The following is a 24,858-nucleotide window of genomic DNA, read 5'->3' as shown; positions in this document are numbered from 1 at the left end:
TTTTCTTTTATTTCTTTTATTTCTGGAGGAACTTGTCTTTCTTCCCGACGTGACGACGATATGTCAGCGTGACGTCTGCGTCCGTCTTCCAAGCCAAGGAAAACAGCAGCGCAGCTTCAAACGCAGCTCGTCTAAACAGCCTCTCCAGTCGAATCGTCGTCCAATTCCAGCGCCTTGATCCTGGTGAATTTGTTCCCTCTAAGACCTTTTCTGTTCCCCCCCTCCTCAGCGTCAACAAACACTCTGAACGACCTGTTTGTTTGCTCTGAAAATAAAACGTGTTTTTTGAGCCGCATGGCCCCGAAATCTCTGCAGCGCTGACGTCGTCCTCGTCCTCGTCCTCGTCCTTGTCTGCTCCAGTTCTGAGGAGTGAGATGAGAAGGTTTTCATTACGTCCCCTGTCACCTCACCTGTCCGTAAAACAACTCTGTCTGGTAACGTTGTGTTATTATCTCATAGCGTGGTGAATGTGCAGGTCACAACTTGTCCACCAGAGCGTTTTGGAGTTGTTGGATTGTGTATTTGATGAGTTTGATGAGGGAAACCAAGAAATCCCATGAGCCTCCATAGCGTAGCTCTGAGCAGCTCGCGGCTCTGCTCCGCCGTTCTAAAAACAGCTTGCACCGACAATTAAAGGTAACGACTCCAAAAACTATAGGGATTATGGCAATGGGCCAATTTGCCAAAATGTTGAACTATCCCTTTAACAGTAAATTCATTGCAGATCATCTGGCTGCATCTTCTTTTTCTTTTCTTTTTTTTAAATGCATTAAGCATACAGTAAAAACCTCTAACCTCTGTGCCAGCTTTCAATTTCCTCCACATTTCGCTGCCTTTGCATCGTCTCTCTCTCTCTGTTTGGCCTTGAGGACATTTAATTTAACAAATGTTTATTGCTGCATGTTTGTCACTTCGCCAGGTTTCTCTTTCCTCCTCCTCCTTCACCCCTGCGTGCCGTGTTCCCGTATCGAGATGTGACGTCACCGCGAGATAAACTTTTTTTCTTTTTTTCCCCCGATTTATGACCCCACCATTGTTCTCTTCATCTTCAAAGCTTTTGCCACTAAACAAATGATGCAGCGTGTTGTAATACAAAAACCCACAAATAAAAGGCTCCGTGACCCAGGGAGTCCAGTAGGTAAAAAAAAAAAGAGTCTGGAAATGATTAAAACCAACTTTGATGCAGAAACATCACTTTTTTTTTTTTTGAAGGTTGTAACCGAGGTCACGAACATCTCTGAGAAGTAATAAAAAAAATAAAAAAAAGTGAAGTTTCCTGGTCATAACCGTTGTACCTGTAATCCCTTCCCGGGTCCTTGTGGCTCCACTCCAGAAGGTCGTGAAGCAGTGAAGCTGAGAAAACAACAGAGAGCTCCGGGTCCGGTCAAGCGGTCGGGTCAAGGACCTTCAAGAGTCATTAATAATTAATGAAACCTGAGGCCATGACTAAACACAAAGTGTAGAGAGAGGGCAAAGCTGCATGGGCAATAAGGGTAGAGACAGAGAGGGTGGGTGGATGGGGGGTGATGGGGGGGTATTGATAGAGAAAAGGCTCTGGATCCAGCTCTGGCTCCAGTCGCTGCTTTCACTGTATGCTCCACAGGCTCCAGACACAACACACTGCACAGGCCAGCGACGACTGGGAAACAGCAAAGATCGGCTCCAAGTGACGGGAGTTTGGTGTTTTTTTAAAGTCGAGAGAGATGAAGATAGAGCAACAGCAAAGAAAAGAAAAACCTAGGATACACAGTTTTGGATCCGTTGTTATTTTAATGCCAAGAAAGTCCAGAAGGTTTTAATCAATGGACGCAACCACATTACATGAAAATAATAATAAATCCCCTAGTTGTTTTTGACACATGATTCATCATATTTACATGCACTGTTTGTCTTGGTATCACAGCTCACTGTAAAACTGTTTTAATATAATATTGTATGTTAGAAAAACAGAGAAAATCGACCGGAGTTGCAAAGCTCTGCGTTGGTTTAGGTTTAGGTTTATTTGTTTAGCACAAAAACATGTGTAAAACACTGCGCAAGGAGGGAACAAAGTCCTAATGAACTTGTACAAAACCTTCAAGTTGATGTATCTATGAGTTAGTAGTGAAGACTGACTTACAGTACAGTGATGCGTTGACTGATTCTTGCTGCCATGTTGGAGACACTGTTTGTATTATCTGCACACCGACCTCCACCAAAGAGCTGGATAAATTAGTGTAATGTGGTTTTTGGAACCAGACTGGAAATCAAAATTAAAAACAAAGACAAGACATCTCCATTAAAACCTGGAGTCCAAAAGTTAATAAAGATGAATGTTTGCCTACACTAAAGTTGTGCAAACTGTGCAGGTATGTTCAGATGCAGGAGATAAAATTGCTCCGGGAAGAACAGACTGCAAAAACATTCTTGTCAAAATGTTTAATTTCTAGTCGAAACAAATCTCTTTCCACTTAAAATAAGGCTCATCACCTAAAAATTAACTTGATGTTAAGATAATTTTACTTGTTTCAAACTAATTTTCACTTGAAATAAGTAGAAAAATCTGCCAGTAAATGCAAGTTTTTTTGTGTTAGAAAGAAAAAAAGAAAGAAAAACTTGCTCCACTGTCAGATTTTTCTACTTATTTCAAGTGAAAATATACTTGAAAAAAAGTAAAAAGTGTCTAAAAACAAGCTACTTTTTATGTGAGGAGTCTTATTTCAGGTATAATTAGATTTGTCTTGAAATCACATTTTGCCTAGAAATAGGACAAATATTCTTGGTAAGATTTTGAGTTTTTGCAGTGAACTCCGTGCAGCCTTGGTAGACATCATACTGTGGTCTGTATGAATCTGTGTATTGTGTATGTGGGTGTTTTTGCTCTTCTGGTGAGATTTGTTTTGGCTGTGTGCAATAAAATAGATTTTTTTTTTAAAAGAGAGTGCAAAAGAAAAAACAAAAAGCCGGGGTTGCCCAGTTGGAGAGAGACAGAGAAACGAGTTGAGAACAGCATGAGCGTCTCTTTCTGGCCGTTTCCCATGAAATCCTGCCATCCACCAACTTCTAGCTCAACAAAGCCGAGCGTGCACTTGCCCTGGAGGAGCTATCACACCGAGACCTCCATTACAAGCACGGCCTGATGAAAGAGGAGCTAAGGGGGGCTTAGTGAGGTTTGGCTCTTAACCCTCCCCCATCGGGCCCGATATGAAAGAAGATAGTTCAACATGATATTATATAACAAGTGCTTTTTAGGAGGGAGGGGGGGGTTGGTTTTAACAAAATGGTCCAACCGTCCCGATGAGCCCGAGACGGCACAGAGAATATAGATGTTTTTACAGATGTTGAACACGACCGTGCTGATGTTTTCTCTGTCTCGCCCTCGGAGCAAAACAAATAACAAAACTCTCTGATGCGTGTTTGTGTGTTTGACTTTTAGTTTTTTTCTTTCTTTCTTCTTTGCAGAGTTCGTCCGACGACTGCGACCCCCACGAGGGGATCCACGAGGGCAAAGAGGGCAAGTACCGTCTGCAGGTGACGCAGTTCTTCCAGAGGCTGGAGTACTGGCACAAGGAGCTCACCAACACCCTGGTCACCTCCATCAACGTGGTGCCGGTGCACGGCCGGGCGGTGGCGTACTTGGGCACGGCCGACGGACGCCACATACAGGTAGATCATCGGCCTTCCTTTTATTTTGCAGCGTCCAATAGATGCTATAGAAATGAACGTCCTACCGAGAATACGTTTTCTTATGGCTGCCATCCCACTTCCCCCTAGATAAAAATGTTTTTCAAAGAAATTGAAGTTCTTTGGGCGTCGAGTGGCGCAGTAGGTTGAGCTGGTGCCGGATGACTTGCGATAAATCAGCTATATTCAGGTTGTTGCATATTAACCATACAGTTCCTGATTTGTCTTTCTGAAAATACACTGTAGTGTACATATTATGCCAGGCCTGTGGTGGCGCTGAAACACAGCTGCACAAATACACCAAAAATGCGCAAAAAGAAAATGCGAACATGCCCGTTTCCATTTGTTATTGTTTTACGATTATTGGGAGAAAACCTGCGGGTTAAATTCAATAGCGATCGTTTTCTCCCCCGGGATGACGACGCAGGTTGACCGGCCGAGCAGCTCAAGAGACTGCCTCTGTGAAACATCGTAGCAAACTTCTAAACAGCCGTCATTTAGATAAACTAACCACACATTGGGGATCTAAACAGTTACTTTCTCGCATTAAAAAATATAAAAACGTAATAAAGTGACGTAATAACAGCCGCGTTACAGCGGGAAATAAAACAGCTTTTCGCCTGTTTTACTGTACAGCTGTATATGCTGCTGCATTCTGGGAAACTTGTATAGCTACTGTATACTGCGGTGTGAACGGCGTCGGTCATCGTTTATTCGCAAAACCTGTTTCCGTAGCAAAAAGTTGCATTTTCCTTTTATCGATACACTAATAAATCCACCCCCTCCAAGTGTAAAAACTTTTTGGCAAATTTTCTGCCTTTTTGGCGTTTCCATCCATGTTTTTTTTTAGCAAATTTTGAAAATGTGAATAAGAATAGGTGTTAAAAACCTGTACGTGTACCCCCAAATTTATATAAATACTATGTAGCATTTAATGCAGATCCCTTGAAGTGAGGTTACAGGGCCAAATTTAGAGACACTAGCTGGGAAAGCATTGAACAGGAAGCCTTGTCCTCTTTTTCTTTTTTCCTCTCACCTCTCTCTCTTGTCCTCTTTCTTCCCCACTAAATTCTAGTATTTATTGTATATGTATGTGTTTTATGTTTGTTTAGGTTTTATTGTTCTTTTCTTTTTCCCTCTCACTTTGACTTTATATGAACTGAAAATTGGTAACTCTGATTAATTTGATCGTGTCTTATCATCTTTGACTCTCTGGCTGCCAATAAAAGTTTAAATGGGAAAAGAGAGAGAGAGAGAAAGAGGGGAGGGGGGTGTTTGGTGGTCGGGCCGGTGCAGCTTCCCCTCATGTCATTGTTCATGTAAATGTGGCAGGATGTTGGTACGTGAGGAGTGAAAGCTCAATATGAAGTCGTCTGCAGGTGCTTCAGCTGGAGTCGAGTCTGAAGAGGGAGGGGTGGGGGGGCTGTGACCAAGCAACCGGGACCTTTTCTTTTCTTTTCTGTTTGCACAATTTGCTTCCCTTTGACCCGGGCTCAGCGGGTTCTGTCAAAGAGCAACACGCTGCAGTCGAACCATCTGAGCAAACACGGCCTCTGTGTTTTTGCCTATCAATGTTCAAACCAACAGCAGATTCCACCACTTGTCAGCGGCTTTTCAGCGTCTCATAACACACGACCTGTCAGAGGGATTTAAGGAATCATAGGAGGAGGAGGAGGAGGAAGGGGGGGTTTAGTTGGTTTAATGTGGGACAGACAGCGACTGGAGGCTGTTGGTTCTCACTGTTTGTGTTGCTGTGAAAAGGATCGTGTCTGCTCTTTATCCTCGAGAGTAAAAAACCTTTTTAAAAAGTTTAATGATTCTGCAGGTGTCGGGTCAGAGGAGACAAACTATAATGTTTACCGAGGTGTTGCAGACAGAGGTTTGCACTGGGGTTGAACCTGTTTGTGCAGAGCTGTACCAAAATAAAAGGCCTGCATGCTAAGCTGATTATCGACTCTAAATAGACGTTCAGCTGCGGTTTCCTCCCGTCGCTCACAACCCTAAACAGATAAGTGGTAAAACTAATGAATTAATGAATTTCAACAACAGCAAAACCAAAAACCAGAGTCAGTGAAGGTTATTGGCTTTTTTTGTTTTTTTTTTACATCATGTCATGTTTCCTTGAGCTTTGATTACAAGTCATTTTAATTGCAGCTGTTACATAAAGAACCGCTGTCTGCAGCTTGTAATTTAAAGGTTTGTGCGGTCGTTACAGTCTTGTCAGAGTCCAGCTGGTTTTTTGATGCTTTTTTTAAAAAACAAACTTTTAAAATGCAAACATATAACTGTCTTAAGACGCAGAAGAGTCGCCTCTGTTGGTGTGAAGCGAGGGGGGGCTGAGTGTTTTTCATCTTTTTGCAGCTTTTTTTTTTCTTTTTTCTTAAAGTGCCAGTGCACCTGCAGCTTTCCAACGAGCATGTGGCTTCTTGTAGGTCCATTAGTTGCATGATGTTGTTTCGAGGCGTCATCGGGGGTGAACTATAGCATTTTGGCATCCGTCTTAATTAACTCAGTATGACTCCCTCTGCCTGTGCGGCTGCAGCGCCGACCGTGACTCACTGCAACTCGCTCACTCACTTTCCCTCCCTTTTTTATTTATTTCTTTTTGCATGTGAGGTTTTTTTTTTATGTGTGTGTCCGTCCCAGTGCAGCTGCATGCAGTGGCTGCTGCAGCTGTGGAGAGAGAGAAGTGAAGCTGCACTGGTGCATCATCATCAGAACAAGAAGAAGCAAAAGAAAAAGAGAAAAAAAAACTGTGGCGAATGGAACGAGACACATAAAGTGAAGTAAAAGCTGAATTACCTCACGTGTTTTTGAAACACAAGAATGAAGAGACATGCGTGGAAAAAAAACAGACGTGGAAAAAGGGGCCGACAGCTGCAAGGAGAAGGAGAGAGGGATGGATGGAGGGATGGAGGGTAGAGGTGGTAGAGGAGGGCGAGGGGGCTTACAAGCTGAACGGCACGTTAATGGTGAACGACGGGCTCCGCTGACACGTTCCCTCGCACGGCATTTTTTCGACTGGCTGAGCATCTCGTGCAGCTGTTGCTGTGTGTTTCTTTATCGTCAGCCCCCTCTTCCCTCCCTCCTCCTCCCTCCTTCTTCTCCTCTTCTTCTTCTAGGCTACTCTGTCTTTTTTGTGGTTGGCTGAAGTTCATTGTTTTAGCTGAAGGGTTTAAGAAGGTCTGAAGAGGAGACCAGCTGTCCCACGCTGCAGAAACTCTCCACCTCATCAAGCGACTTGTCTCTTCTAAAAATCTATCTGAAAGCGCAAATTCAACGAGAGTCTTCGACTTCTCGAGTCTTGAAACAGGAAATAATAAAGAATAAAGCAGGTGTGAAGCAGGAGACTCTTCATACGTGTTGGTTTTTATTGGGGAAAAGTTTGAATAATGAGCAGATTGTTTTCCCTTGTGTTAGAGGATGAAGGTTTTCAGTCGTCCAGGTCGCTGCTCTCTGAGAAAGTTGAATCCAGGTCGACTGGACTTGGTTTTTAGGTTTTTACAGACAGGCGCTGGAAGACGCTCTGGACAGAAGAAGCCTTTTGGATTAGAGCTGAAATGCCAGATGATCTAGATTAAACTTTCTCGAAAGGACAGAGACTGAGGTTTATGTCACAATTAATCGAGCTTCTTTAAATTTATGTTGCAATCGAGACAGACAAAGACAGAGAGAAAGGACTGAAATGCACGGGACAAGAAGGAAGCCGGGGGACCAGTCTCTTTTCATTCATTCATTCATTTCAGTCAATGCAAACTGGGGCTGACTGATTAATCTTATATTTTCATCATCATCTCAATGTCAACATGCACGAAAAACACATTGCACAAGGTTGCCTGAAATGCGATGAGTATGTTTTATTTACAGGCACCATGCCTTCATACTCGTACATCTCATACCTCATAAATCTTCTCTTAAAACACCTTTTTCTTTGCACCATTATAACGTAACGTAATGCAATGTAACGTAAAGAAATGTAACGTAACGAAATGTAACGCAACGTAATGTCCCTCTGATTCGCCGCCGGAAACGCATCCACGCTGCATCGATCGTCATTTGTTCTGCCACGACTTCTTGTGTTTAGTCGACTTATGATGTTTGGAGTTTGTTTGCAGCGTCACAACCTCTTCTTTTTGGTGTATTTGTGCGGCAGTGTTACAGCGACACCACAGGCCTGGCGTATGTACTACAGCATATTTTCAGAAAGACACAGGAACTGTCCGGTTAAAATGCAACAATCTGAATATTTTGCTTATTTAACGCAGGTCATATCCTCATTGCGATACCGAACAGTGTCATAGCGGATCAGACATTTTGCTGCGGCTGATGCAAACCTCAGTCGTAGCATTTTTTTGTTCTTTGAGACACAGCACTTCTGGATGACTATGATATATCAACACATTCAGCTTCAGCCAAATTCATTTTGAAAGGAAATCACATCATCAGATCATCGCTCAGATCGTCTGGTTCAGGAAGTTGTCAGGAAGCACACCTTTTCCTGTCAACTTTTTTTGTTTTTAGAAAGAAATAGGGGCAAATAAAGCAGTGTATAAACTTGTACCTTCAGAATAAAAGGTGTCGCCTTCTTCCCAGATTGCAGCGCTTTTTATATTTTATTGACTATCAAGTCACAGATCATAGAACGATCTCAAGGTTAAACACATGTGAAAACAAAAGGTAGCTGGTGTGTTTATAAAGTCTTTTCCGCGACTCTTTGGCCACCTGCTCTCAGCAAGAATCTGTCATTTCATTGTTGTTATGATCCTTTTATTTTTTCTTCTTAAAAAAAAAGAGCCGTCAACTTTCAGCATGTATTTGAGTTTCCTGGTGGTTCCCAGCGGACGAGGCGACAGGGAACATGAGGGTAGAGGCAGTGAAAGAAAAAGAGCGCTGTTCCCCTCTCTCTCTCTCTCTCTCCGTCCACTCCTCTCTGGCTCAGGAAGTGTTTCCCTCGGCTTCAGTCGTCCCACTGTGGGAATAACACAGTGGGCCGTGTTTATAGGCCAAACTTCCCCCCCGGCCCCCGGCTTAATACAATAAGCTGTAATTTACACCGCTATTACCCCCAGAGAGATGGCTGTTGTATGGGCCTTGTCTCCAGAGGAAAGCCACCCATTATACTCGCCGTTACAAAGCTAACGTTGATCATGAGGCTCAAACAAGAGGGAGAGGCATGACGCTGGAAAACAAGACGCGACGAGGTTGAGGCGAGGGCACACAATCACATTTATAGGTTACAATGCCGGGCGTTTTAGGTATTTACTGGAGGCTCCACATACAATTACACACACACACACACACACACATACCAGCACAGTGTGCAGCAGGCTACCTGTTGTACACTGTGCATGGGCAAGAGGGACTTTATTGGCTTTATACTGACACAGCAGGAAGACTGTGAGTGTCAGAGGGCTAAATCTATTTGTATGTGTGTGTCTATATCTATTTGTGTGTGTTTGCATGTGTGTGTGTGTGCATCTGTGTGTGTGTGTGTGTGGGTGTATCGTAGGGGGAGCAGTATAATTTAAAGGGCTTCATGTAACTGGAGCAACCACACACCCCATTAGAGACCCTGTCCTGTTCTGTTTGCTCCCAGGCCTGTAATTGCAGCGTAACCGCAAATGATAAACGCTCTTCCAGGTGTGTGTGTGTGTGTGTGTGTGAGTGTGTGTCTGTAAGAGAGAGAGAGAGAAGGAAACATGTGTGTTTATGGGTATTAGTGAATGAGTCAATTTACCATATGTCTGATAAAGAGGCTGGATGGAAAGTGTGTATTACGTGTGTGGCACAACAACACAACATGCCCCAACCCCACGGTCTGTCCTGACTCAACTATGTTGTTAAAAGTTCAGAAATAGAGTGAGATTGAAAGATGGTGCTTCATTTTGAAATTATAATAAGTTAAACATGTTTACTGGATGGAGACAGTGATGTATTTTCAAATAAAATGCTGTTATGTAGTTATAGTCAGTAGTTTGGCTGGAGCTGACCATGCTAGTTTAAAAAAAAAAGTGGTCAGATGCTGCTAACTTTTGTGATCTAATAATATTTGTCAAGGTGATTTAAAGTTATAGATGATTCATTATTCACTTGTAACTTCATCAGATTTGTGAGTTAAAAACAGAAGTAGTTCCCTGAAGGTGAAATATAATATAGCCTGGTGCTATAAAGTCTGATGATAACTGTAACGATGTACGTTAAAGAGGAACTATGCAGGATTTGTAGCTTAACTATGCTACCTTAATTAGACAGCTTAATAAATTAATAAATGACTTAATTGTTACAAGGGAGACTGGCTTGGCTTGGCTGAAGAACAACTTTGAAAGATCGCCACCGCCGCCCCGGTGTCCCAGCTCTCGTCTCTGCGGCACAAACGCGCCCATAACCCGCAGTCTTTGGTTTATGACAGCTAAGACTACACAAATATGGTAACATTGTATATAACGTTATGTACCGCTCTATTTATTGATTTCTTGCCAGCTTCGTTGTAAACAAATGCACATGGCCGAGAGGAGGAGCGTTAGCAAAACAGCAGAAAATTAAGCGACCAGACATTACGTAGTTCCTCTTTAAACCAGAGATACGTAGAGCTCCATAAGGGCAAAAAAATTATCCTCTGATAACTTCAAAACTTTAGCCAGATGTTATATTATCTCATTAGCTAGAAAACTTGTTGCCGTGGCACTAAGAGTCAAAACAGAGTCACAATAGTGTGAAAACAAAACACTTTGTTGTGATATGTCAAATTAAATCTAGTCACTATGATGCTAAAGAGTTAATACAGAGTGATGAAAGTGTGAAAAGCGTCAAATTCTTGTTAAATCTCAATGTGTTGTTTTCTATTTTTACACATTTCTAAATAGACATTAAAAAATGCTAATAAATATCTCTGCTAGAGCTAAAGCTAGCTATGTCCACTTCCTGTTTTAGCAAAGCAAGCTAACACGTGGAGCAGATTATTTTTGATGAATTGATTTTTTTATTTTTTCATTCAAGTCAAAAAACTTTTTACTTTGTTATTTTATTTTGTGTTAAGGCAAAAAATATGCAGGCAAATGGCATTTTACCAAGATAGGAGTCTTTTAAAATCACATTTTGGTGATTGCAGTTGGTGATTAACCATGAAATGATATAACGTTGATGAATAATAACCTAAAATCTGGTCTAAATTCAAATTTCTTTGAGTTAAATAAAGTTTAACATCATCAGGGTTGCCTTTGACTCCCACACTGACTTGTCAAAGACACTTTAACTAATTGATAATGAAAGCAGTCCAGTTTTCTTTATTAGATCAACGGCCCTGCAGCCTCAGTGACGTCCAACATCAGACACAGGAAGGAACAGACACATCTTAGTTAGTTACACCTGCACTGTCACTTTTTATGATAGTACAACTCGTCTACAAAAAGAAAGAGTCTTATCTTCACCTTGACAGTGGACAAGACCCGTATGGTAACTGATTTCCTTAAAAAACAATTCTACTTGACACAATGGCTCCATTTTAAAGATAAGCCAAACGCCAGAGAAGCTTTTTACCCAGGGACAAGAGATGACACTAGGCTGGATCATATTTTTGCTGGTTGAGCGCCAAGAAAGTCGTTAATGTCTTCTAGTTTTTCATCCCAGTAGCTGCCTGCTTCCAGAAAACACAGAGCAACAATGACAAGTGAAGCGAATAAAAAAAGAAAAGAAAAGAAAAAACACCTCCTAACGACGTTGTGTCCTCGTCTGAACTTAGCGCTGGATGTTTTTTTTTTAAAAAGCCCAGACACCTTGTGACTTACATGCCTCTGATTTGATTTCATTATAGGTTTATCTTTAGCCACAGATGTTGCCATTGTTTTTGCACCTTGTTTTTTTTTTCTCCTTTTTTTATAGCAATGAGCAACGTTTGGCTGCTGCATCCACGAAAAAATGCAAATTCAATATATACAGTGTATTGATTTTGTGAAATACCTACAGTAAGTCTTGACGTGTCCTCCTCCCTCCTTCAGGTGCTGTTTTCCCGGTTCGCGTCGCCTCACGTCAACATCCGCCTCGACTCCAGACCCGTCTCCTCCAGCTTGGCTCTGCTGGACGACAACCAATCAGAGGGATCCGTGCTGATGGCCACAGGGAACAAGGTGGGTGCAATGGACTAAGACCACAAATACAATATTATAGCGATTACTACTGTATAGCTAATAAACACCCAGTACTTTGCAAGAATCCTGCAAAAACAGCATCGCTTGTGGAAAAAAAGAGAGTGACAGCGGAGCAGAGCCAGCTGATAAAAGAGATTATTGTTCCTCGAGGCTTCCTGTCGATGTTTTTTGGCCTTTTCTTGTCATCATTTCTGGGAAAAACTGTTGCCAGTTTGAGGAGATAAATTTTATCATCCTCATGTGTTTTAAAGGGATTTAAAGGGATGGTTCAACATTTTGGCGAATTAGCCCCATTGCCATAATCCCTATAGTCATAGCAGTAGGTTCATTACCTTTATTTGTCGGTGCAAGCTATTTTTAGAACGGCGGAGCAGAGCCGTGAGCTGCTCAGAGCTACGCAACGGAGGCTCATGGGATTTCTTGGTTTCCCTCATCAAACTCATCAAATACACAATCCAACAACTCCACAACGCTCTGGTGGACAAGTTGTGACCTGCACATTCACCACGCTATGAGATAATAACAGAACGTTACCAGACAGAGTTGTTTTAGAGGGGAATATATGCACAACCGCTGATGCACGTTGCCTTCAGGGACAGTTTTTCAGCAAGCAGTCTCTGTATTTAAAGGTAACAAACCTACTGCTAAAACTATAGCAATATGGCAATGGGCCAATTTGCCAAAATGTTGAACTATCCTTATAACAAGAGAAAAGTGTCTGTTTCTGTGCATTTTAACTCAACTTTTCCTCCTCTGTCCAGATCACCAAGGTGCCCCTGATCGGCCCCGGCTGTGGTCAGCTGACCACCTGTACTTCCTGTCTGCTGGCGTCCAGGGTGACCGACTGCGGCTGGTGCGACGGGAACTGCACCAGAGCCAGCGAGTGTCCGTCCTCCAACTGGACGCAGCAGCAGTGCACACCTGTCATTACCAAGGTAATCGCCACAGGGACAGGACAGGAAGGTCACAGCTTTTAATTTACTTCAAGTCACCACTATCCACTTACCAGCTGAGGAGATTTTCAAAATAAAAGCGTGACGCGGGGAAGCATAGCAGGGGGGAAGGACATTTTTCACCTCCTGTTTTGCACTCGTTTGCTTAAACTTTATCAGTTCTTCATTGTTCAGTCCGCTGCTGTTTCACCACTGCGCAAATAAACCAGAACCTAAAAAGCAAACTTCAGTAACTCTGCAGCTTCCTGCTGACTCAGGCCCTGAACACATCGTGACAGGTTCAAAGTTTACTCCTCAAAAAAACGCTGCGATCTGCATGTTTGTGCTGCATCTGTCTTGTGTTGGCACCTGCGAAGGTCACAGAGCGACCTCCTTCTTCGTCTTCTCCACTGCAGCAGCAGCAGCAGCAGCACTGTCCTATTTAACACCACTCTGACTTTGTGAGGGGGGCGGTGTTCATTCCTGCGGGCCTTTAATGCACCACCTCATGCTGCTGCACTGTCTCTGCTTATGAAACCCCCAATAACAGGCTACAAAATGGTTAATGGGGCAAAAACTTGTAAAAAAAACACACCTCTTTGTCTGGAAACTTCACTTACACAACATTTGGATGTTATCGCTCAGGATAAGGCTCTTTTTTCTGGCGTTAAGTGCATTTTATCTGCAGTGTTGTTAGATAATAATAAAAGAAGTCTAGAAAGAAGGACAGAAGTTTAGTTGAAACCCTCTGAGATTTACACAAAAGCTTCACAAATAAGTCTTTGGCCACGTTAGCAGATGGTTAAACTGTTAGCAACATTACAACACATCTGTCCATCTTTAAAAACACTTCACACGTCCATCTGAACGCATGAGCTCACACATCTGCATCGGCAGAGCAGCCAATAGGATCGCTCGCTCTCTCTTCCGCTTAGAGAACAGAGTCGAGAGGAAATGCAGACGTCTAGTTTAGTCTTAAATTACAACATGTTTGAATGTGATTATGGGATATTTGCTCATTGGTGCTAAAAAACAATGACAAACACCGAACCCAACTTGGGTAATAATGTCACCGTGCAGCTTTTTACACGACGATGTGTCATTGATTTCTTAAAAACTGAACAGGCAGAAATTGAGAGACTGTCATTTCAGACCAGATGTGTTGCAATGACAGATGTTGGAAGAAAAGAAAACAAACAAACATCTGGACCAGCTTCGATAAGACAGAGGCTGAGCTGCAACAAGAAGCTAAAACTTTTTAAATTTGATTTGATTAGACAAGAGACCAGTGTGTGTGATTGCAGATGCTTTGTTGTTTCATTATGACCTACTGTATAATATATAATATAAGTTCTGTATATTTATTGTTGTATTGCTCTTCTATGACCTTATATGTAAAGTATCTCTAAGTCTATAAAACATCAATGTGTGCATCAGGTTTTTCCAAACTCGGGGCCGATTCGCGGCTCCACCACGGTGACGATCTGCGGCCGCAACTTCGGCTTCGACAAGACGGAGAGCTTCGAGTCGTCTCTGGTGTCCGTGGAGGTGGCGGGAGCTCACTGCAAACTGCCCCGACAGGACAACGCCAACAGGTGTGTATGTGTGTGTGTGTGTGTGTGTACTGTACATCTTGCACATCTGGCCTGCATATCTTTGTATTATATGTATTACACATGATGCATCGTGGGTAAACAGCTCAGCTCCTGCTCTGTATGTGAGAGGAGGCAATAGAGAGAAACAGTGGTGGGTGTTCACGAGATAAAGGGCCCCGTGCACTGGCGTCCTATAGGGGCAGGGCAGGTTTTATAGGGGGTTATTGTGTTGGAGGAAGAATGTTAAGAACCCCCCCCCCCACCACCACCACCACCACCTCCTACACCCCCCACCCCCCCCTCCTCTCCTTTCTCTAGGCGCCTTCAACACATGACTCCTCTAACTGAAAAATTGCTGGGAAAAAATCGCTGCATCCAGACTTTTCCGCTCTCCCAAATCCACTGAGGCCTCCTGCACGTCGTCCCATTCAAAAGCCCTTTCTGCTACAAACAAGCTCATTAGGAATGAGGGTAGAAAAATAAAACCACCACCCACCAACAGCTCGGTCCCACATGAAGATGGCCTCTGTGCATTCCTGCAGGGCAGCAGTCGGATCATCATTGAATTAGGATAAACGCTGCACGGCTCAATATATAATGCCTGGTTCTGTCTCTGTGTGTGTGTGTTTGTGTGTTTGTGTGTTTTAAGGTGGACTGAGATGCAGTGTTCCCCGGTGTTCAGTGGGAACTTCACCCCGTCGGGTCACACGGTGAAGGTCACCACCGGCAACAAGGTCGCCACCATGGAGGGGGGCTTCACCTTCGTGGTGAGAAACTTTAATTGTGATTACTTGGATCAAAAATAAGCTATTTGGTTAAATGTATTCACGTTTTTAGAGGTTTTTCCTTCTAGTTTTATTGACTTTATGTCGTTGTTTCTTCGTCGTCGTCCAGGAGCCGGTGATCCACGAAATCTTCCCGGCGTTCGGGCCCAAGTCCGGGAACACGATGCTGACCATCAGAGGAGCTTTCCTCGACACTGGGAACAGACAGGAGGTGATGATCGGGAAAGCTCCCTGTAAAATCCAGAGGTAGATTTGTTTTCTTTCTTTCTTTCTTTTTAAAGGGATAGTTCAACATTTTGGCAAATACGCCTATTGCCATAATCTCTATAGTTTTAGGAGTAGGTTCATTACCTTTAATTGTCTGTGCATGTTGTTTTGAGATTGGCGGAGCAGAGACGCAAGCTGCTCAGTGAACACAACTGAGGTGCACAGGACATTTACATTTACCTCATCAAACTAAATACACAATCCAACAACTCCAAAACGCTCTCATGGACAAGTTGTGACCTGCACATTCACCACGCTATAAGATAATAACGTATAATTATGTAACATTACGACACATGAAGCAAATACTCCTATAAACTACTTGCGCTTTTGAAATTAAAGGCAAGACTATAGGGTTTATGGCAATTACTATGGCGAATTGGCCAAAAATGTTGAACTATCCCTTTACCTATTCCTTTCTATATCTCTAACAGGAATAAAGTTTGCGTGTGAAGTGAGTTTGGTTGGGTTTGGTTGTACAGTGAATTTGCAGTGACCTGTAACTTCTTGAACCAGAGAGGGAGGTCGGGAGGTCAAGGATTTCTCTTTCATTCACTCGTTTCCTCTAATTTTTCTCTCTCTTTTCCTTATTCTGTCACTTTTTCCCGCACAAACAGGACTTCTCAGGAATTGTGTGCAGGACTAATGAATGTGAGGGGTTACAGGAGGGGGGTGGGGGGGTTGTTTAGGACAATGGCATCCACTGTACATACTAACACAACGGTATATCCTGTGTGTTCATTCCCTCCCCCCTCCTCCCCTCCTCCCCTCTCTACTCTCCTCTTCCTCCCTCCCTCCCTCCATCAGTGTGACGTCCACCATGCTGACCTGTAAGACGCCCCCCCACGCCGTCCCCTCGGAGCAGCCGGTGAAGCTGACGGTGGACTCTGTGGAGCTGCTCGCCCCCGTGCTCTTCACCTACAACCAGGACCCGATCATCAACAGCATCCAGCCGTCGCGCTCCTTCGTCAGGTCAGACCTCAGCCGCCGCCGCCGCCAAGGGAACGCTTTCGCATGTCAACGTCAAGCTCAGTTTTTTTTTTTTTTTTTAAGTTTCCTGCAGTTTTTGAGCTGTTGCTTTGTTTCTTCACCTCGAGGAGTGAAAAAAAACCTCCAGAGAGGGAGTGGGGGGAGGTTGGGGGAGTGGGATTTGAGTTAGAATAAACGTGGATGAGCCGAGACAGATTAATGCTCCGGTTTTACAGCGGGAGGAAACGAGTGGGAGGTGACGAGTGGCTAAACTGCTAACGCTAACAGCAGGGCCCTCCCAGTGGGGATCTACTGTGTCTGTCTGTCTCATGGTCAGGATGATATCCGCTTCTCTACGGCAAGCGGATTTAACATTGTAGATATCAACAACGCTGCTTTCTGACTTGTCCTAATTACATTTTGAGTAGTTGGATTTTTTTATTCAAGATATCTGTAATTCAGTGTTGCCTCGTCAAAAAGAACATTTCAGATCCACAACTACGTTCTTCCTATAGGACAAATGACATCACATTTTCCATTCATGTGTATGAGGTTTTGTCATTACAGATATCTACATGAATGAATTTGAATGAATGAATTTATATTTATATAAGTGTCATGCACCAATTAAAGCAGAAGTAAGTGATATATTTGTGTTAATATAAGTCTTAAATAGTTATATCTTCCGACAGCAATCACTTACATAGAGTGTTTGGACTGAATCACGGGTCTGTCAGTCACTCTGCTCTGCTCTGAGCTAAGGAGAAAACATTTATCGTATCCTACAGTTTTTATCCAATGAGGAGAGAGAACGGCATGCAGGGCTGTGTGTGCAGCCAAGGAACGCCGTGAATGTGGTGACGTAGCGACGAGGACTGTTATGGTGCGTTCAAGGAAACTCGTATTTTTCCGACCGTGAAGTGGTACCAGTTCGATCTGGTACGACTTCACCGGTCGGAAGTTACGAGTGGCCGTTATAGTGACTTTCACCTGTAAAACAGGTCGGAAAAACACGAGTGGGTTGCCTGGAACGCTACAAAGTCGTAAATTGTGACTTGAAGCTGTAATTTACGATTTCAAAAGCCTGCCTGGAACGCAACATTAGCGAAAACGACCGGACCACTCACTTCTGCTTTAAGGCTTACAAGACACATTTCATATTTAGACAACAAACAAAATCATCAGAGCACAGACAAAACAAAAAACACATGGAATTCACATAAATAATTCACTTTTTCTTTTTGACCAGGCACTTTTTATGAAAGTAGCTATAGTGAAGACTTCTTTTCTGAAGAACCATTCCAACTTTACCTCATCATCAACCCAAAACAACTCAGGCTTCACATTTTGCATTTTCTGAAACAAAAACTGCCTGGCTTCATCATATAACGGACAATGAAACACAAAATGCAGTTCATCCTTGATTCTGCAATTCAGTTGCAGATATCCACTATGTGAATTACAGATATCTGTAACTGAATTACGACTATTCCTAATTCCAGTTTGAGATATCTTCATTGTCATTTTGCCTAGTCCAAACTTAATTTAAGATATCTGAAAAGGGACATGTAGATATCTTTAATTGAGGTGAATTAAAGATATCTTGAACTGGAATTATGACTAGTCAGAATCAAATTGTAGATATCTCAAACTGGAATTAGTAATAGTCGTCATTAATATCCGCTTCTCTATGGCAAGCGGGTTTAACATTGTAGATATCAACAACGCCTTTCTGACTTGTCCTAATTACATTTTGAATAGTTGGATTATTCATTCAAGATATCTGTAATTCAGCGTTGCCTCGTCAAAAAGAACATTTCAGATATCCACAACTACGTTCTTCCTAGGACAAATTACTTTACTTTTGCCATTTGCCATTAAAGATATCTTGAACTGGAATTATGACTAGTCAGAATGAAATTGTAGATATCTCAAACTGGAATTAGGAATAGTCGTAATTCAGTTACAGATATCCGTAATTCACATAGCTGATATCTGCAACTGAATTGTAGATATCTGTAATAACAAACCCCGTACATACACATGAATGGCAAAAGTGATGTCATTTGTCCTAGGAAGAATGTAGCTGTGGATATCTGAAATGTTCTTTTTGACTAGGCAAAACTGAATTACAGATATCTGCAACACATATCCAGTCTGGCTTTTAAATGATAAATCTCTCTGTCTCTCTGCAGTGGAGGCTGCACGGTGTCGGCTCACGGCTTCTTCCTCCAGTCCGGCCTCCAGCCCCAGATGGTCCTCACCACCGGCCAGGATGCTCAAGTCTTCCACGTGGTGCGTACGACGACAAAACCTTTACTGTACTGTACAAAAAATGTTATATCCATTATTTCCATGTGCAAAGTTTGGAAGGATAATTCTTGACGTTTGTGGTTGACGTCGTGGTTTTAGCAAAAAAACGCAGAGTAGATCCTGTCTGGGAACTTTTCCTGGAACAGAACAATCTTTACTTCTTTTCCTGTCGAGTCGTTCAATCTCCCGTCGTTTTTACGTCCATGCTTCATCTAGTTTAACAAATGTGGAAAAAAAGAGTACATTTATATATAAAACAAACACACAAATGTAAAAATATTCATACATATAAAATCGTGTGCAAACTAGAACGAGTTGCATATATTGAAATTTGCATCTAGCCCATTCAAATGTGTATATGTGTTTCAAATTCAAAAAACTTTATTTGTCTGACCTTAATTCTGAGAGTAAAAGAGCAGGTTTGTTTACATTGCACACATAAGTCACATGTTATATACATATATATAGTATGTGCATCCCACAGTCTGTCAATATGTACATGTTATATACAGTGGTGTCATTGTTCTGCACATGCACCTGTTCAAGTTAATAAGAAAAACAAACATAAGCTCATCAATGTATGTTATTTAAAAAAAAAACATACGCATTAAATAAATAATACATGCATTTATCTCATTTTTACTCTTATATGTCATAAATGCTTCATATATCCAGTCAATGTGGTAATAAATTCAACATATATGACCTGTTAATATAATAATAATCCCGTGACGACCAGGAGGCCAAGTTCCCTGAATGTTATTGTCATTATACATACGAACGCCCCCAGACACCGATCAGCAGGAACAAGGAAAAAAACAAAAAGACACTCGTTCTTTACAATGGAAAAGAGACGGAGAGAGAGAGAGAGAGAGAGAGAAAGAGACACATGAGAAGAAAGGAAATGGAAAATCCACAGAGCGATGGATGTGTAGGATCCATCTGTCACCTCTGACTCAGCGCGAAGCCTTTAGGATGCTCTGGCTCTCCTCACCTCCGTCACACTGGATTCTACTTACTGCAGGAAAACGATACACACACACACACACACTAAAACACACACAACACACACACACAGATGCATGCATACCTCCTCCTCGGCCCGGCCTGGTCTGGCTCGGGGCCTGGAGGTGTTTTGAATTATCCCCCCCACCCCCCGTCACCATGCAGCAGGCTTTCATCGCTCCGTCTGCAGCTCCTCAACATGTCGGGAATTTATGTCGAGCAAATTACAACGAGCGTTTTAAAGGTGTTAAATGTTTTTAAAATGTCATCCAGGTCAGAGAGAGGCGGGGGGGCTTTTAAAAGGTGAGTCAGCAGAAGCTACTGACTGGTCCCAGGCTGCAGGACCCACATGAATGACACCTTTTTAAAGGGATAGTTCAACATTTTGGCAAATTGGCTCCATTGCCATAATCCCTATAGTCATAGCAGTAGGTTCATTACCTTTAATTGTCGGTGCAAGCTATTTTTAGAACGGCGGAGCAGAGCCGTGAGCTGCTCAGAGCTACGCTACGGAGGCTCATGGGATTTCTTGGTTTCCCTCATCAAACTCATCAAATACACAATCCAACAACTCCACAACGCTCTGGTGGACAAGTTGTGACCTGCACATTCACCACGCTATGAGATAATAACAGAACGTTACCAGACAGAGTTGTTTAGAGGGAAATTCATGCAAAACCCCTTGTGAGTTCCCGTCGGGGGCATTTTTTCCACAAGCAGTCTCTGTATTTACCTCCAAGCTCGCAGCTCTGCTCCGCCGTTCTAAAAATAGCTTGCACCGACAATTAAAGGTAACAAACTAAAACTGTAGGGATTATGGGCCAATTTGCCAAAATGTTGAACTAACCCTTTAAAATATCTATATTACCTGTGGATCCTGATCTCTTAGAGGCAGAAATCAAATTTTTATGAGCTTGTTTTTTGTCTTTTGTTGTGGAAATTTCACAATTAAAGTGGAAAAACCTGCTGAAATTTGCAGAATTTGCAGCTTGTTTTTGTTCTTTTTCGTGACATTGATTTCTAGAAAATGTTTACGCAACTTGATTTCTTTTGAAATCAGGTTCAAATACTCGTCATGCTTTGGGGGATTTTTTTTTTTCGTAACTAATAAGAAAACAAGCTGCAGAGTCTCACTGTTTTTCTTTTTTGTTTTGTTGCAACATTTTCCACAACAACAGCCGAATCGACCCCCCCGACGATTCTGGTACCACAGATGTAAATGTTGACTTGAGCAACAGATAGTATCTCTTCTCTGAACGCTGTCGCTGCTGTGTGAACTAATGAGACCGACCACGACGCCACTTCCCCTCTGTGTCCCTGAGCTGACACGCGACATCCAGGTCCATTCAGCTCAGCTCGGATTTTATCACTATAACACCAAGAACAGAGAAGTGGAGCTCCGTGTTTTTTATATATAAATGATAATCATCATGAAGTGAAACAGAAAACACATGAGAACGTGATGACGCTTCAGCCACGTTTCCACCAAACAGATTCTTTTCTGCAGGAACTGAAAGAGTCGATGAAATCCACATCTCCACAAACACACGAGAAAGAAACAACAGACAAACTGTTATTAAAACAAAAATACACTTCATAAACTGTAGAATATAAAAAAATAAAAAATAAAAATCTAATCTGAAAATAAAAAACAAAAACAAAACTCAGTCCAGTACGATGGAGTATTAGGGCCACATTGAGATAAACAAAACAAAGCACAGACTTTGAGAAAAAAGTTATAAATTTACGAGAATAAAGTTGTAAATTTACGAGATTAAAGTCATAAATTTACGGGTATAAAGTCGTAAATTTTGAGGATAAAGTCGTAAATTTTGTGCGAGAAAAAAGTCATAACATTACGAGAATAAAGTCGTAAATCTACAAGAATAAAGTCATACATTTCCTACGAGAGAAAAGTCATAACATTACAGGAATAAAATCATAAATTTACAACTTTATTCTCGAAGTTTATGATTTTTTTATTTGTCAATGTGGCCCTAATACTCCGTCGTAGTCCTGAGCGTCGGATCGTTGTCGTTGATAATAAAAAGTTTCTGTCGTCGTCATGAGATTTTTATCTCGACAAAAACTTTGCGTTGGATGATGCACACACACATCCTCGTGTCGTGTCAGAGTGAAGGTGACATGTTTGTAGTGAGTCAAAAACAAACACACTTCCCACACGACAAAGGTGCAGTGTGTGTGAGTGTGAGTGTGATGTTTGCCTTAGGGAGGCGGTTTGAGGACAAGCAGTGCTTTGTGATGATGTTATCTGTCATCCTGAGGCACACGCTGCTGCTGCTGCTGCTGGTTCAGTCAGGAGATAATAATACACACGGTAAACACACACACACACTGATACACACACACACACACACAGACACACACACACAGAGGGTTGCACATCATGTACTTTCATGGAATAAGACTCAAATCTTACAGATAGAAAACACCTTTATCTCTAATCCAGTCTCTCTTCGCTTGTTTGACTCTCTCTCTCTCTCTCTCTCTCTCTCTCTCTCTCTCTCTCTTTCTCACACACACACACACACACACACTGATATATACACTCACACACACAGACACACACACTCTCCCTGCAGTGTCTCGTCTTTCAGTTTCCCTCTCCGTGGTCGTTGACCTGCGTTCAGGTCAGCGGTCGATGGCTCTCCGGGGAGCTCAGGCGTCGTTACACAGCAACGGTCCAGCTGAAGGACTCTGAAACAAACACCACACTTATGATCCAGCTAGGTGATCGCCGGTTCGAACCCCCCCACCCAACCCCTCACCCCTCCCATACAGTACATACCTACCTCCCCTGTATCACTTAAATCTACAACTGCCTCCCTCTGTCTTGTCTCTGCACAGCTGCTATCAGGTCATCTCTCTGACTCTGAGCTCTGTAACTCAAACAGTCGGCACTTGTTTAGCCACTCCTGGGCGTGAAGGTGTGTGTGAAAGTGTGTGAAGGTGTGTATGTGTGTGTTTGGTCAGTTTCCCTCCAGGTGAACAAAGGGTTAAAAGAAGAAAAAAGAACAGTTGAAAGGTCAGAAACAGCTGCAGCAACAGGTTTCAGGCCTGTAAACGGTTGTTTAGTTGTTTTTGTTTTGTGTTTTTTAATTATTAAGCTGCGTTCAGGTGTCGTTGGTCTCTAACAAACACACACACACACAGAGGACAAAGGAGAGTCATTGTCATGGTGACCTGCAGTTCAACACACTTTGCTCAGTGACTCAGAACCACCAGGTTAACGGACTGGAACTGTATGCGTCGTCATGTCATGTGACACCTTCAACCGGCCAATCAGGAGCAAGAACAGCATCAGAAACTTTCTTCCTCCTCTTCTTTTTCTTTTTCTTACCCTTCTTCCTCTTTGTCGTCTTCTTTGTCTTCTCCTTCTTCTATCCACAAGTTTCCGAACGTCATCTATGGTCAAAACCGGAAGCCAGTTTTGCATTTCCGGTGGAATTGTACATTTACGTTTCCATGGTTTTCAGTCGTTGTCATAGTTGCGGTAAACGCATGGATCTACAGTATTAACGCTGGCTTTTAACACGGATGTCAATTTGTGTGATGATCCATTGTTAAAAGCTGGTGTGATGATCCATGCGTTTTTACAGATTTTCATTGAAAAAAATAAAATAAATAAATCCATGCATTTACTGTACCGCGACTACCATGGAAACCATGGAAACCTAAACATAAAATTCCACCGGAAGAGCAAAAACGGCACACGTTTTTGACGTTGGGAAAAAGGTGGATAGCCTATCTTCTTCTTCTTCCTCCTCCTCCTCTTCCTTCTCCTCCTTTTTCCTCTTCTTTTCCTCCTCCTCTACTGTGTTTGGTTTTTTGTTTTTCATTGTTCAGGCCGTAGCTGAGTTTACAGGGTGTGATGATGGATGGATGGAGCCTATAATCTTAGATGTGGAGCACGTGTTAACATTTTCTTCATGTGTCACCTTTTACTCGCTGCAGCCGAGTTCAGCAACTCTTTCAACTCGACGACGCACGCTGTGATGATCTTTTTTTTTTTTTAAGGCAGCATAGTATTGAATGGAGGTGAACCTTTGCCCTAATACTGTAGTTTATTATTCATGTTAAACTGGAACAACAGAGCAGAGAGAAGACGGGGAAACAAACTTGGCTTCCTAGAGAGAGCGAGCGAGCGCGAGGAGAGAAGAGGGAGTGCACGGAGCGGGCAGCCTGCGTAAAATAAGGCTATCGTTACTAATGATTTAGGATGGGATCATGCCCCGTAGGGCCCCAGCTGTCGCCTGTTAAATTCTTTCCAGTAAACGGGATGAGTTAAAGCTGCGGCCTGGGAAGGGACAATATAACTGTCTTATTGTCTCAGGCCTTCAAAATAGAGACGAGAGGCTTTCCTCCAATCGGACGTCGCAGAGGGACCGAGTAGCGAACAGTCAGTGAGTCTGCGTGTCCTCTAATGCTGCGTTCAGGGACACTTATTATTATAGTTAATGAAAACTACTGTAAGACTAAAACTAAACTGAATGGCAGATACATTCTGTCCTGTTTAGTTTAGTTTAGTTTATTTATTCATTTGGTCCATTAAAAAAAGAAAAGACTGACAAAATGCATAGATTGGTCAGTAATACATGCAACTAAAAGGTGCAGGCTGAAGCAATAGCTTATTATGCCGACGATGTACATAAGATTTCTATTTACATAGTGAAAATAAGAGCAGGATATCAGCTGCTGCATAACACAACAAGAAGAAGAAGATTATCTTAGCGTGCATTTTATATTTTCCTGTAAATTACTAAAGTTGCAGAAGGAAAACACCAACAAAGAAGGTTTAGAAACAAGACGCACCATGACGAGTCAGTTTTCTGTTTCTGTGACACGTGGGGTTTCTCCGTGACTCCGCCCCCTTTAGGAGACCAGCGGCAGCAGCAGCAGGTGATGAGTCTATTGACTTCAATTGGAGAAGAAGTGAACGTGAACACAGATTATGGTCAATTCTTTCGCCCCATTAGTCACCGAAGTAAAATATTCGAGTCATTTTTCACAAGCCACATCTCTTCTGAACATTTTGACATGAAAATGGTAAATTTCAGACGTCAGCTAATGTTTGCAAACACCCGAGCTACCTAGGCTAATTATAACTGTTAGCTGTGCAAATAACTAATGTTATCATAAGGACATAACTCACTTTCCTCTATAG

The 24,858-nt window shown here is 42.4% G+C and overlaps 1 protein-coding gene across 1 annotated transcript in view; it reads left to right on the top strand.

Moving 5' to 3' along the window:
- met (MET proto-oncogene, receptor tyrosine kinase) overlaps positions 1-24,858 on the top strand; it is a 91,128-nt gene that overhangs the window by 30,022 nt on the left and 36,248 nt on the right. The window contains exons 4-11 of the mRNA XM_083973844.1: positions 3,442-3,645; positions 11,658-11,786; positions 12,569-12,742; positions 14,177-14,334; positions 14,984-15,101; positions 15,229-15,365; positions 16,194-16,358; positions 18,551-18,650. Of these exons, the coding sequence (XP_083829970.1) occupies positions 3,442-3,645; positions 11,658-11,786; positions 12,569-12,742; positions 14,177-14,334; positions 14,984-15,101; positions 15,229-15,365; positions 16,194-16,358; positions 18,551-18,650 (1,185 nt within the window). The remainder of the gene's footprint in view (positions 1-3,441; positions 3,646-11,657; positions 11,787-12,568; positions 12,743-14,176; positions 14,335-14,983; positions 15,102-15,228; positions 15,366-16,193; positions 16,359-18,550; positions 18,651-24,858) is intronic.

Source organism: Trachurus trachurus (genome assembly GCF_905171665.1).
Source record: "Trachurus trachurus genome assembly, chromosome: 6".
NCBI lineage: Eukaryota > Metazoa > Chordata > Actinopteri > Carangiformes > Carangidae > Trachurus > Trachurus trachurus.
Note: the sequence above shows the minus strand (reverse complement) of the source record. Positions and strands in the feature narration are given on the sequence as shown.